Below are 14,667 nucleotides of genomic sequence, written 5' to 3'. Positions count from 1 at the left end.
AGAGAGAGAGAGAGAGAGACATACACACACCTATATATATAGACATATATATATATATATATAGACATATATATATATATATATATATATATACTCGATTGTCTTTGTTCTGCTTTTGATTTTACTCCTCTATTTCCAACTTGTAGTGGTTTACCTCAACAATTATATATCTACACACACACACACGTTTATAATAAGAACATTTGATAATTTGGTAGCTACCTCCTTCAGGATCTTTGAGTTTTGCCTTTTGGCCGTCCAGGTCAATTAGCATTGACATTTCAGTATTTTCTACTGGGACACAGATTTCAGCAACTTCATTGCGGGGTACATCAATGACTGTGGAAAGAAAGATCGGTAGTAAATGCGAGTATGAACACATGACTGTTAGTCAGCACATTAGTAATGGCAGCAGGGATCACTGTGGGTGGAATATGAGATTGGTGGCACGTGGGGACAGTGGAGAAATAGAAGAGGGCTGAGGGTTTGCTTTATGTATAATAGAGTATCTGGTATGGAAATACTGGTGAAGTTGTCTGTAAATTGTTTAAGAGAGGTGGTGTGTGAATAGTGGAGGGAATGGTATGTGAATGGTGATGGAGAACAGGTGCAGGAAAGAAGGGACATTAATTGAGGAAGGGGTCAGGCAGAGATTGGAGAATTATAACAAAATTGATGTAGGACAGGAGAGGACTAATGAAAAACACATGGGGATGATCAGAGAAGGAAGATTGAGCAGAAACTAGTGAAGAAGAAGGTTTTAAGGGTTTTGGGATTTCACAACACTGTATTTCTACTCTTGCAATATCACACAACACAATGATACTACAATGCTATCCTATACTGTGTTACATGAAAAGCCGATAAATGGATAGATGTCACATTGCTGCCATCTGAAGAATCAATGGCTCACAGCTATTCATCAATACTGCACTATATCATTGATTACCCTGTTGATACCAACCTACCTGAAACCACTTTCCCTGGTTCTATAATAAAAACTTCCTGTTTAAAGTGATCCACATTAATTGCTTCCATCAAACTCTCAGGTTAATTTATGTTCAAAACATTCAACCTAATAATGAGTTATTTTACTCAATTCTTCCTTTATTTTCAACATTAATTGAAACAAAGGAGGTGTATTTCAACAGGTATGTGGTAACAAAATGGCTGAAGATAATTAACAGTCAAATAGCTCATTTGAACCAATCAAAATCTGTACCTTAGGGAGGACACAACCTGTTCCCCCCCCTCAACCATTTTCCAATCTTCAGCTAACCTCAGATTTTCTCACCAGCTTCCTCCTTATTCATTCCTTGCTATTACTCAACCTCTTCTCCCTTCATAATTTTCCAATACCTCTTTTCCCAGGACTTTGTCCAGACATTTACCTTATTCATTTGAAGACGTCATAGAGTCATGTCACATGTTGTCTGTTGGACACTTGTGTGGGATGGTTCACTAACAAATGCTTCAAACACCAGTTGTGTTGCTGTTAGCTAAATCCATAAGGACAGTAACTAGAAGGGGAATCAGGACGCACTGGTTTCATCCAAAACTCTCCAGTGATCATGGAAAGTGGGGAAAAACAAAGAAACTAACAAAATCCTCTGACAACAGATGGACCATAGATCATGTGAGAGGACATTTGATAAACTCGCATCAAAGACAAGCATACACCACAAATAACAACTTAATCAACACTAGTGCAGACTATGTGCTTCTGCATCATTGCTCAATGTGTTAAAAATAGGACATATTTGAAAATGCAGTCTTAGATGCATTATACCTGAAAATAAGATGGCAATGAATACTTTTGATCTTTGCACTACTTGTTAGGGCTGACATGACTAAACAACAACTATTCCAATGAAATAAAAGAACTCTTGCAAGATACGTACCGATTTCCTCCTCCATCTTAATATTTCCAACCCCTATTGTTGATTCGCTGGTTTCTTCCTGAAACTTAGTAAAGGATTCTTCACAGCTGAAAAATGACAGCAGACAATGGTTACAGTCTGAGCAGGTGAAAAGTTAAAGTGTAAGGTTACTAAGCCAATACACACACACACACATATATCATCATTATCATCATCATCATTTTCCCATGCTTATCTAGATCCGATGGAAATTGTTGGGGCTGATTTCCCAGAGCCAGATACCCTTCCTATCACCAGCCCTCACCCATTTCCAAGCAAGGTAACAGTTCTCCAGATCTGCACAGTTTTCCATGGAAGACTTGTATGATACTGATGCCTGTTTACGACCACAGCGTGATGTCGAAACAAAGCCACACACAACAGGTTTCTATGTGTGTTTAACAACCCATTTCTCTCACAATCTACAAGCAGTGTTGTTACTGTCACTTCTATCAATGCATCATCCAAGAAGTCCTCGCTCGAATGTTTTGTTCACGTGCCAGTAAGGCGACGCTGGTAACGACCACGCTCAAATGGTGTTGATCGCTACCAGCGTCGCCTTACTGGCACGTGAACAAAACATTCGAGCGAGGTCATTGCCAGTGCCACTGGACTGACTCCTGTGCAGGTGGGACACACGCACATATATATATAATATAATATACATGTACACACATATATATAGCTGTATGTGTGTGTTTGTGTATTAGTGTGGAAAATACTGTCAGGTTGTGTGCTTTACATCAAAGAAGATGACTTAGCCATTCAGTATATAGAGATCAATAAGATAAGGTATCAAACTGAAGTTAGTGCTGGGTTCAATATAATCAAAATGTAATTCCCGAGCAAAGCCACATTAACTAAAAACCAAAAAACAATTCTACAAATGAAAGAGAAAACTCATTAACACTCACAGTGTACAGCTTGATGTCCCTTTGACATCGACAAGTATAAACTGGCCACGCTTCCCTCCAAATCGATATCCGGGCAAATGCTTGTACTCACAGCATGTGTTTAATTTCATGTGCAGCAGTCCATTTAGGTAAACATACAGTACGAATGGGAAATCACGTTCGTGGTGTGATACGAATGTAAATATATCTGTGCAACAGAAGCAGAGAAACAGATTGGTGATGGGTAGAGGGCATTCTTATCATATCACATCTTTTTCTTTTTATACAGTAGAATAAAGGAGGTGGGGGTCGATGGGACATAAAGTTTACTCATGAACTGCACACTAAAATATAGTGTGGCGAGGGAGAGAGGTAACAAATCACAGAGTGGGAGGAGTTCTCTAACGATGCAATCCAATTTACCCAACAGCACATACAAATATATACATATGCATGTATATGTGTGTGTGCACATATATATGCATGTAGTTATGTATACACACATACAAATACAATGTGTTTTTTGAATGCAGACTTAACTATAACTTACCTTTCATATAGTGACACTGTTGGTAGACGCAAAAGACTGCATCACAGTTATGCTGCTGCTCAATGTGAATTTCAGTCGGCTCATCAGTCCGAGTGCTACAGCAGCCCACAAACATGAGTGTTACAGGCAATTCGCAACAGGTTTCATCACATGTCTAAAATTAAAAGAGACAACATTTAGAGCATTGTTTTATGATTGACTAACAAAACAATCATCAGCAAAATTATTGTTGTAGACCAACAATAACTACAACTGACCATAATATTAATCATACATGAAAGTATAATGGCACTTCCTTCCATTCACTTCCGTTATGAATTTGGTGGATTCATGAATATTATTAACCAATTCTTAAAATATTATAAGATCTTCCTCATTTCTGCTCCAAAATATCAAACAGCAAACATGAATTCTTATTTTAAATAGGTTTGAAAACTCATATCAAAATAATTCTTCATCACACATAGATTTTTTTTTCATGTAAAAAGTCCAACAATAGTGTTACAAAAGAGGGTGTGACTACTGTACCTATTGCTGTTTCATTTAAGGTTTTATTGGTTGTCAAAGACAAGTAGTTGTTTTCTAGCACCATTAGTAATCCTAGGATAAATTATTTTGAGAATCTTTTCTGAATTTTTTGTGGATATGTGGATATATGTGGTTTCATATAATTTGCTATAGAGTATCCCTTGTTAGTAAGAGAGAATCCTTTGTTCACTCTACATTGTACCTTGCTAAGACAAGATAACCTTCTCCTCCTTTTCGCCAGAGGGGATTCTTGTTGACAAGAGAAGGGTCTTTGTTGGCTGAGCTGTAAAAGAAAAACTGAGGCAAAACAAGAAAACTGTCAGATTTCTTTCTTACCTCACAAGGACATAACATGCAGTCAACTGTTGGAAATAGTGGAGCAACTGTGTCATCATGGAATCGGACTGAAGTGTTTGGATCTTGAAGACATGGTTTACCAGAATATGGCAGCAAGTCATCTTGGTCGACCTGAAAAGTTAAATCATTGTTTAACGTCTGCTTTCCATGCTGGCATGGGTTGGATGGTTTGACTGAGGACTGATGAGCCAGATGGCTGCACCAGGCTCCAATCTGATCTGGCAGAGTTTCTACAGCTGGATGCCTTTCCTAATGCCAACCACTCCGAGAGTGTAGTGGGTGCTTTTACGTGCCACCGGCATGAAGGCCAGTCAGGTGGTAGTGGCAACAGCCATGCTCAAGTGGTGTTTTTTAGGTGCCACCTGCACAGGAGTCAGTCCAGCGGCTTTGGCAATGCCCTCGCTCGAATCAGCACTGGCAACGACTCTCCCAAGCATTAAAGAGAATCAAGCCTTTCCAAAATATAAATTGTCTTCAAAAGGGAACATAAAATAAACCATCAAGTTGTTAAAATTGGAAGAAGTTTGAAGTGGAGGAATTTTATCTTTTTATAGACAAAGAAAAACAAAACAAAAAGAGTGCCATAGAACCATTTCTGATTGGAGTGAGAAAATTTGGTCAGGAGAAATACGTGTGTGGAGAGAAAGAGAAATAAAGAAGAGAGAAGAAAATAGAAAGGCAAAAAAAACAAAAAGATGTATGGGCAGTTTGCAAGGGAGGTGAGCTGATGCTAATGAAAGGTGACACTGGCTGAGAAGTAGTGACTTGAAGCCAGAGACAAAAGTAATCATCTGTGCTGTATCGGAACAAACACTTAGGATATATTATGGTAAATGTTGGATTGATGATACGGCAGAAAGTGATATGAACAGGTTGTGCAGTAATAAAGGTGAGATTTTGTAATATATTATGGGCCGAAAAGAATACCAATTAAGGCATGATGATGTCACACAGTAATGTTCATCATCAAAGAATCTTTGCAGGTGGTACAGACTGAGCCTGTGTCTGCACATCAACAGACATGGTGTGCCTTGCAGAGAGAGAGAGAGAGGGTACTGGCAGTAAAGGGAGCACCTGATCATTGGAACATCCCTTCGACAAGAAGCTGGATAACAAATGCTCCAATCTGATTGGGTGGTAGCTGAAGCAAAGCACAACAGTAATAACAATAATGACGACTTGAAGTTTTTGCTCAAGGTCAGCAGTTTTAGGAGGAGGAGGGGATGGTTTAAGTTGATTGCATTGACTCCCAGTGCTCAACTGGGAGTCAATGTAATTGAGACCCCGAAAGGATGAAGAGCAAACATGACTTTGTTGGAATTTGACCTCAGAACATAAGTCAGAAGAAATACTTTTAAACATTTTGTCCAACACACCAATGATTCTGCTTGCTCAGCAACTTAATGACAATGACATTAACAACAACAAACTGTTCTTACCACCATGCACTCTTTATCACATTCAGAGCAATAGCTGTAGTATGATTCATCCGTAAACGTTGACAGCCTAGAGCCTTCTTGGTAAGAGGAGTTCATACACGAGCAGGTGTGATCTGTCACGGGCTGTAAATATACAAAGATGGCATCAAGAAATCACATGAGTTAAATGTTTTATAAAAGTGCTGCTTGATAAATAGCTTATCTTATAATAACTCTGCTTGTTCCTCCGTTACTTAGCCCGTCTGTAACGCTGTCATGTGATTAGTTGAAAGGAAAGGGGAAGAGCGAGAGAAAATGAGGATAAGGCAAAGAGGGAGAGTGTTGTCTACAAGATTGTGCATTAAGGGATCATCATCGTAGTCCAATTTCCTTCACTTTTCAGTGATCAGCAGATGAGTGACTCTCTTTTCATACAGACACAACACAGGCTACACTTTCAGGTTTTGGGGATGAAATTTTCAGAAACAACCCCATAAGTTTATCATTAATTCCATTGCCAAACTGTTAAGATATGGGTACATAAACAAACAAAAACATACACACACACACACACACACAGTTTCCATCTCTCGAATTCATTTACAAGGCACTGACTAGCCAGACACTGTGCTAGAAGAAGAGCCTTGCTCAAGGTGGAATCCTCTATAAAACAGGATATTTCACACAGGTTCCACCTACCAAATTCATTCACAAAGCATTGAAGAGACTTGCACAAGGTGCCATGCAGTGGGAGTGATCTTGAAACCATGTAGCTACAAAGCAAGCATGTTAACCACTTGGCCGCAATCGTACCCAACACCCAATGCAGGCTGAATGAAAATGGTGTGGCAGGAGCTGCCAGGATCAATGTTGCATGACATAACAGAAACCCAGCTTAGCCATAAAAGAGGACTTTCTTAAAACATTAAAATAAAGACAATGATACTGGTGATGATGATGATGATGATGATGAGTGGAAGATGTCAAAATGAAATAAAAAATATAAAATATTTCGAAAATGAACAGAAAAACAAATATTAAAATCAAATGAATAAAATAAAAAGAAACATGTAATGACGACAACAACAACAACAACAACAAAGTGAGGTGGGTGATTAATGAAACAAATTGGAAGATAAACACTACTACTTACTGTACATTCAGTAGTCATATAATCATTAGTCATATAATCATTAGTCATATAATCGTTAGTCTTATAATCGTTAGTCATATAGTCAGTGGTCGTGCCATCATTTGTTATGTAGTCATTAGTGTTGGTCATGTAGTCATTAGTCCTGTAGTCATTAGACATGTAGCTGAAGGAACCATTCGTGTAAGTGTCACCCTCAGGACTGGTTTCATGTTGTTCAGTCGCTTGACTATTTGGCTCCACAGATTCATCCCCTCTCTTGCCACCACTGATGGCACCTTCTTCTTTCTCACGCAAACGTTTCGGTTTTTTCTTGCCTTTCGTCTTAAATCCAAACTTGTTATTTGAAGTACGAGTTTCTAACTGGAGAAAGAAACAAAGAATATATAGATATAGATATAGATATAATATCAATAACAATGCACACACATGGTCTCTATTAATAATGTTAAAATTATTAATAATATTCCACACTACACTTGTACTGAATCCTTTCTTCAGTTAATATTCACAATTTTTATCCTTGTTAAAACATTCTTCCAACTATATACACAAAGGGATGCTGAAAAGCTCATGGCTTTGGCTAAAATACAGTCATTCAAGGTTCTCGATTCTGCTTATTACTATGTGTTTTCAAGTTGTTATTGTTAAAATTATTCACTACATTATTATTAGGCATATATTTAAGTTTTTCATCATATCCAGCTCTTGCTGTTTCATTACAGTATTCGACACACATATATATTACATTGTATTATATATATACATAAATACACACACACACACACACATACACTGGATTAGAAATAGATATGAAACTGCTGGGTCGTAAATATCCACGATATTAATTAACAAGCAATGGCTTACTCGAATCTTTCGAATAAGCTCCAGTTTTGCTATTTCTTCAAGTCGATGTTGTATTTCACTTTCATATTTGCGCTGTAGATTAATGGATTTATTCAATAGTTCTTGGGTGAGCTGTTCCCTGGCCTTTCTCCGGCGCTCTGCATTTGCCATGTTTGTTCTGTAGACAGCATCTGGCACAATCTCACCCTTTCTAGTAACCTAAACAACAAATATATAGAAAAGAAAACAAAAACAGGTCAATAATTAACATCATATAACATATATATATATCACACACACATATATCCATACATATATACATATACATATATATCTATCTATCTATCTATCTATCTATCTATCTATCTATATATCTATCTATCTATCTATCTATCTATCTATCTATATATATATATATATATATATATATACATATAATAATCATCATCATCATCATTTAACGCCTGCTGTCCATGCAGGCATGGGTTGTACAGTTTGACCGAGGCTGGGAAGCTGGAAGGCTGTACCAGACTCCAGTCTTATTTGGTATGGTTTTCTATAGCTAGATGCTCTTCTTAATGCCAACCACTTTGAGAGTGTGATAGGTGCTTTTACGTGCCACTGGCATGAGTGCCATTTGCATGACACCAGTACCTGCTATGACTGCGATTGTGCTCAGTTTGAAGGGTCTTCTTCTTCTCAAGCATGACATAATGCCAAAGGTCTCAGTCATTGCTTCTGTGAGGCCTAACACTCAAAAGGAACTCAGCTACTTTGCCTCTATGAAGCCCAATATTCAAAAGGAACTCAGCCATTTTGCTTCAATGAGGCCCAGTGCTTGAAAGGAACTCGGCCACTTTGCCTCTGTGAGACCCAACACTCAAAAGGAACTCAGCTACTTTGCCTCTATGAAGCCCAATATTCAAAAGGAACTCATCCATTTTGCTTCAATGAGGCCCAGTGCTTGAAAGGAACTCGGCCACTTTGCCTCTGTGGGGCCCAATGCTCCAACAGTGCTCTTTACGTGTGACTGGCATGTGTGCCAGTTACATGACACCAGCATCAGCCATGACTACGACTTCACTTCGATATCACCAAATGTCTCGGTCACTATTCATTGCCTCTGTGAGGCTCAAAATTCAAAGATCATGCTTCACCACCTCTTCCCATGTCTTCCTGGGTCTACCTCTACCACAGTTTCCTCCAAAGTTAGAGATCAGCACTTCTTTACACAGCTGTCCTCGTCCATATGCATCACATGACCATACCAGCGCAGTCATCTCTCTTGCACACCACATCTGATGCTTCTTATTCACAATTTTCCTCTAAAGACTCTGTCATACATGCTCACAAACATTGCACATCCAGCAGGACATGCTACCTTCATTTCTTTCAAGCCTACACACGTCCTCACACCAATGTACATGTGCCTATATGTATATACTCATCCACCCTCACTTGTAACACACACATGCTCACCCACACATTCGCCAAAAAATATATACCTACCCGCTTACACACACACACACACATGCGCGCGCAACACGCTTGCGCACACACACACACACGCGTGCACAAAAAAGGTTCATACACACGTCTATATATGCACATGCTCAAGAAAAAACAGGGCTAAAGGCAAAATACAGAAAAAAGTGTAAAAAGGCAATAAGGGTAAAACACATCTATATACGCAAATACTCGCATTTTGACACTCCACTCGTGGGGTGTGATAGTAGTAGTACCATGTAAAATTTGATACGATTTGGTTGAGTCATTTGACAATGCATTGGGAACAGACGAAGATACAAAGGATTTTATATACATATATATATATATATATATATATATATATATTAGCAACTTGTGTCACACATTTTAGACGTTTAACATAAGAAAGAAATTGGAATTACTAGCTACAAGATATACTTACAACTCCAGCTTTCTTCAAGTAGTTGGTGACAGTTTTGTTGGTGAAATAATTTTGTAAGTGTGGATCATTCAGACTATTGTATCCACTCAAGCTGAAACACAGAGGAGAATAATGGCAATATATGAGGAAGATGACAAAAATAACCTTTTCTTCCATTCCATGTCACTACTGTGACATTCAATGTACTCATAGAACCAAGGAGTAAGTTTCGTCAGGTTGTTAAGCAATTTGCTTCAAAACCATGAGGTCATGGGTTCATTCCACTACAAAAAATATTTGGCAAAACAATGCCTTACCAGTGAAATTTTGTAGACAGAAAATTAGGTGTATATATATATATATATATATATATATATATATCATCACCATTTTTGTTATTATCAGCATTTTAACGTCCACTTTTCCATGCTTGCAAGGGTTTGAAGAATCCCCTGATGCAGATTTTCTATGTCCTTTCCCTGTTATCAACCCTTACCTATTTCCCTGTGGCTAGACACGTTTCCATGGAAAATTGGAAATGAAAGACACCACTTGTATGACAGTGAGAGTTGTTTACAACAATCACATATTACGGAAACACGGATTGCTTTCAGCTTCTGCCTACCAAATACAGAGTTATGGTGATTGCATAGCTGACATATGGAGGAAAAAGTTGGAGTCCTGTTGTTTATCCTGCAGCTTTACAATAAGTTCCAAGGCGACAAATTATATCATTGTTTTGATGAAAATTGTTCATTGCTTGAAAAATATTGATCAAGTTTAATAAAATTTAATAGGTACTCAAAGCATGAGGTGTCGTAGTTGGGCCCAAGACCTAATGAAGAGCCCTCCACAGGAGCTAAGCTTCAAAGCCACCCTTTTGCACAACTTCTATTATAAGTGCATAAGCTTGTTTTTTGAAATTTTCAGAATTAATACCCTTGGAGGAAATGTCAAAAATTTGATTTTAATCTACGTCCTGAAAAATGTATCTTTAGAAAATGTCATTAAAATATCTGCTGGTAACAAGGTTGGTGGGGTGGGGCAGAATGACCACTTCCTCACACAAACAATTTCTTTTCTTAATTATTCCCAAATAATTGTAATGGTGAATATCATGTAAGATATATCTCTGGAAAAGTTCATTAAAAACAGCATTTTGTTTTTTATAGAAAATTCCGGGAGATCAAAGTTACAGACAAGCCGCTTCTGTAGTTATGCTGTGTGTGTGTATACACATACATACACGCGGACATATACACATACACACATTGAAACATACATTACAGACATACATACACAATTCTCGTAGATAAAATATTGTTTAACCCTGATCGAGCAAAATGAGGAAGAAAGACATTCAAACCATGACCTTCATGCCTTTTCCCAGGCATTGGCTAATCTGGACTGCCGTATACGAGGCGTCCCGTTTTTACGACGGTAAGATATGATTTGGGGGAATATTTTGCTGTTATTTCTAGCAAGTCGCGAGACCAGGTAAAGGCTTTATCTTTTATATCAATACATGTGTTGTCACAACGATACTTTGATTGATATGACTATCGATATTTTGGTAGGTCGTCGTCGTCGTCGTCAAGCACACCTTCCGATTAAATGCCTGACCATCCGAGAATGTATGACGTATTTTGGGGATCCTTGTGATTTGACGGGCAACATTTTTTTATGTAGTGTTTTTGGTACCGAAACACTTTCAAACTTCGAATACTTCAAGTGTTGCCCGTCAAATCCTATTTTGGTCTACACTAACAAATTATACTCTACTTTTTTTCATTTTAAGACTGTTGGGTCTAGTTTGTAGAAGATTTGGCTTCTATTTCTAGTAAATCGTACAAAGCGTAGAAGTTCGTTGACGGAAGTGGTGAAGAGAGAGAGAGTTAAAGGAGAGGGCGTTAAGAAATAACGGTTTCATAAGAATGTGTGTACATGGATGTGAGTGTAAACACATGTATATATACGCACGTATATATAGATATACATACACACATTATACACACACACACACACACATGTAGATTTAGAGAGAGAGTCATCAGAATACATAGGTCACGTAAAATTTGCACTTCAATATTTGTCAATCGAGTGGATGTATTAAAGTGTATAATGTTATAGACGAATGACCATCAATTTGGTGAAAAATGGAAAAGCACAGGGCAAGATGGCACAACATCTGGACTGTTGAACCCTGGAAAATCCTCGCCGAACGATTTAGTCACTATCTGAACAAAAGGAAAATACCATCGTAATGGAAAAGAGTGGAAAACCGTCCTGCTGTACAACAAAGGAGACAGCGAAGTTATGAAGAACTATCGTCCCATAATGCCTCTTGCCCCCACGAAGATAATCCTAAACCTATTTATCACAACATCTAGATGAACTACAACTAAGGGAAGAAGCAGGCTTTCGGGAAAACTACAGCACGATGGATCATATATTCATTCTGATCCAATTACTGGAACGAGTGAAGGAATACAGACTACGTCTGTGCGTCGCGTTTGTGGACGATGTGAAGGCCTTCGACAGCGTCGAGATCAATGAAGTGCTGAAGTCGTTGGAGAAGCAAGGATTCAACTTCTGCAAGAGACGAATTCTGGATGTACCACCGACACATCTCTGTTGTCGTCACCCATAAGAGTCCCGGTGGAGAAGGAGGCACCATCTCTCCGAAACTCTTCACCGCGTGTCTCGAATAGATAGCGACGTGGCGTGAACATCGACAGCGAGCCATTAACCCACCTCCGTTTCGCTGACGACATCGTGCCCGTCGCCAAGACAACAGATCAGCTGCAGACCATGCTGACGGAGCTGGACATTAGAAAAACTCGGAAGTAGGCCGAAAAACGAACCGCATGAAAATTAAGTTCATGCAGTCCGAATATTCAGTAAGAGACCGAATAATGCTTGGAGACGATGAAAGAAAGGAGGTGGAGGAATACGTCTACCTTGGACAAGAGATAAATATGCGCCGAGACATGGAGGAGATCCCGTGGAGAATAAGGGCTGGATGGAACGCTCAAAAGAAAGCTGGATATGGCCACTCGCACCAACCTCTTTAGCAGCACGGTTTTACCTGCAATTTTATACGGAAGCGAAACCTGGACCACGACGAAGAGAGAGAGAGAGAGAGAGGAGCAGAGGATGGTAACTGCTCAAAGAGCTATCGAAAGATCGATGCTGGGAGTGTCACTGAAAGAACACATCCGGAGCAAAGCGATCAGAGAGAAATCTGGTGTGGGAGACATCATCACTGAATGCAGAAGTTCAGATGGGCCGGACACGTCACTCGGTGCACCGCTAAACAGTGGATTCGCTGTTGTCGAGTGGTATCCGCGCCAGCGGAAGAGGTCACTCGGAAGGCCTCCAAAACGGTGAGTTGACGAAATAAGCGCTTGGAGCTACATAGATGAGGAAGGCACAACCCAGAGAGGAATGGACGGCATTCTGTGACCACCGGACTGTCGAAATGACGCCCGACAGTCCGGTCGATCAAGGTGATATATATAACAGTGAAGATCCTAAGAAAAAGGTTCTGAATAAATATATACTAAACGACTCCGGGTGCAAATATTAAGGGTTGCAAATTTCCTTAGGTCTATCAGATGTATTGATGAAGATGGAGACACCAAAAGTGTCTTTGTCCTCAGCCTCTCGAAATCCTCGCTAATATATATATATATATATATATATATAGATATATATATATATAGATATAGATATATATATTTATATAACTCCTGTGTTTATCGTCGCAGCCGAGGCTGACGTAATATAAACGTCGCATACTTTCTGCAAAGGTTTCAGGTGCCCGAGTAATCGTGAGCAGACACAGACATCTCTCGACCCTGACCTAACGGACATCCAAGATGTGATAACTGAAGGGCGGAGGGCTGTACTGCACTGGTAATTTATTTATCGACCCCGAAAGAATGAAAGGCATTTGAAATCGTAGCGCAGAGAGACGGAATGAATACACTCACACTCACTGCAGTTAATACAAAGAGTTTGGAAGGAGATTTTATGGTGAAGATAGAGAGAGGATCAGTTGTGAGGAAAGGCTCAAAAGATGCGGAGAATTTGTAGTGAAGGATATATGAGATAAATGGGATGTGAGTAGAGAGAATGAATGTGACGGAGCATGCGGGCTTAGGCGTTTGCATTCCTATGAAATCAAGTGACTCGTTTATTTAAAACTATAATGAATTCCAACTCCAATTTTAACTTCCACTGAATACAGAAGGCAGAAGTGACTGCAGTGGAACGCCACTCCAGAAGCTGTTAAAAAAAGCTGTTTCAAAAAATCCAGTGGATACATATAGAAGGAAGATGATTTCTGTGTCTAATAAGACAGAGAATAAATTGGATTTATAGGTTAAAATAGATCTAACTGAATCAAGTTTTATGTAGCTTTCTATATATTTAATCGAGATGTTTACCGTTTCTGAATAAATGAAATATTCCAGTTTCAACGTCGTAAAATTTCTATTAGACATTTTAAGTAGCAATTTGAGGGAGAAAAAAAGCAAAAGGAGAACTATTGTTCTTTTAGAGATTGTTGTTCGCTCTATTTCTAATAAATTATGAAATAGTTTATCAACAAACTCTAGTCAAATTTTGATCAGCAAGATAAAACTTGAGTCAAAGTGTAAGAACACAATTCTTCTTGGGACCATATAAAGGAATTAGGTTTCTATTCTTCTTTTATGGAACCGCCAATATTTCTTAACATTCAGAACACAGAAAACAGATACCACAAAACACTACTCAAATTATATACGAGATCAGTTTTTAAAACTTTTTGGAGCGGGCATCTCGCAGAATATGCAATCCTTTGCAAAATTCAGAATCCAATCTAAAAACAGCCTATTAAAAATTCACCGACTCTCAATCAGGCCATTTAATTTGTTATTCAATAATTTAAACAACCCAAGCGTCATGTTGTCACTTTAAAATTCCAGACAAACCGTTTCGGCCTGGAAATGTTCTTCCAAATAAATCGTTACTTTAAATGATTTTCACTGGCGAGAGATGGTGCAAGTAAATTAGTCATACCCTCAACCATCTCTCTCTCTCTCTCTCTCT

The 14,667-nt window shown here is 38.7% G+C and overlaps 1 protein-coding gene across 2 annotated transcripts in view; it reads right to left on the bottom strand.

Annotated features, from left to right (window-relative positions):
* Positions 1-14,667, bottom strand: part of LOC106883303 (uncharacterized) — a 22,866-nt gene that overhangs the window by 6,147 nt on the left and 2,052 nt on the right. Inside the window, exons 1-10 of one of the 2 annotated variants that reach the window (XM_052975908.1) lie at positions 12,531-12,577; positions 9,592-9,682; positions 7,683-7,880; positions 6,819-7,178; positions 5,687-5,809; positions 4,227-4,358; positions 3,363-3,516; positions 2,834-3,020; positions 1,902-1,987; positions 223-339 (exon numbers count right to left, since the gene is read on the bottom strand). In XM_052975908.1, coding sequence (XP_052831868.1) covers positions 223-339; positions 1,902-1,987; positions 2,834-3,020; positions 3,363-3,516; positions 4,227-4,358; positions 5,687-5,809; positions 6,819-7,178; positions 7,683-7,880; positions 9,592-9,682; positions 12,531-12,562 — 1,480 coding nt within the window. In that variant the 5' untranslated portion in view covers positions 12,563-12,577. Of the gene's footprint in view, positions 1-222; positions 340-1,901; positions 1,988-2,833; positions 3,021-3,362; positions 3,517-4,226; positions 4,359-5,686; positions 5,810-6,818; positions 7,179-7,682; positions 7,881-9,591; positions 9,683-12,530; positions 12,578-14,667 lie in introns of those variants that run through there. The other variant, XM_014934262.2, reaches the window with a different exon arrangement.

The sequence above is a fragment of the Octopus bimaculoides genome, chromosome 23, assembly GCF_001194135.2.
Source record: "Octopus bimaculoides isolate UCB-OBI-ISO-001 chromosome 23, ASM119413v2, whole genome shotgun sequence".
In the NCBI taxonomy this organism is placed as follows: Eukaryota; Metazoa; Mollusca; class Cephalopoda; order Octopoda; family Octopodidae; genus Octopus; species Octopus bimaculoides.
The sequence above is the reverse complement of the archived record's forward strand: the minus strand, read 5'-3'. Positions and strand labels throughout refer to the sequence as shown.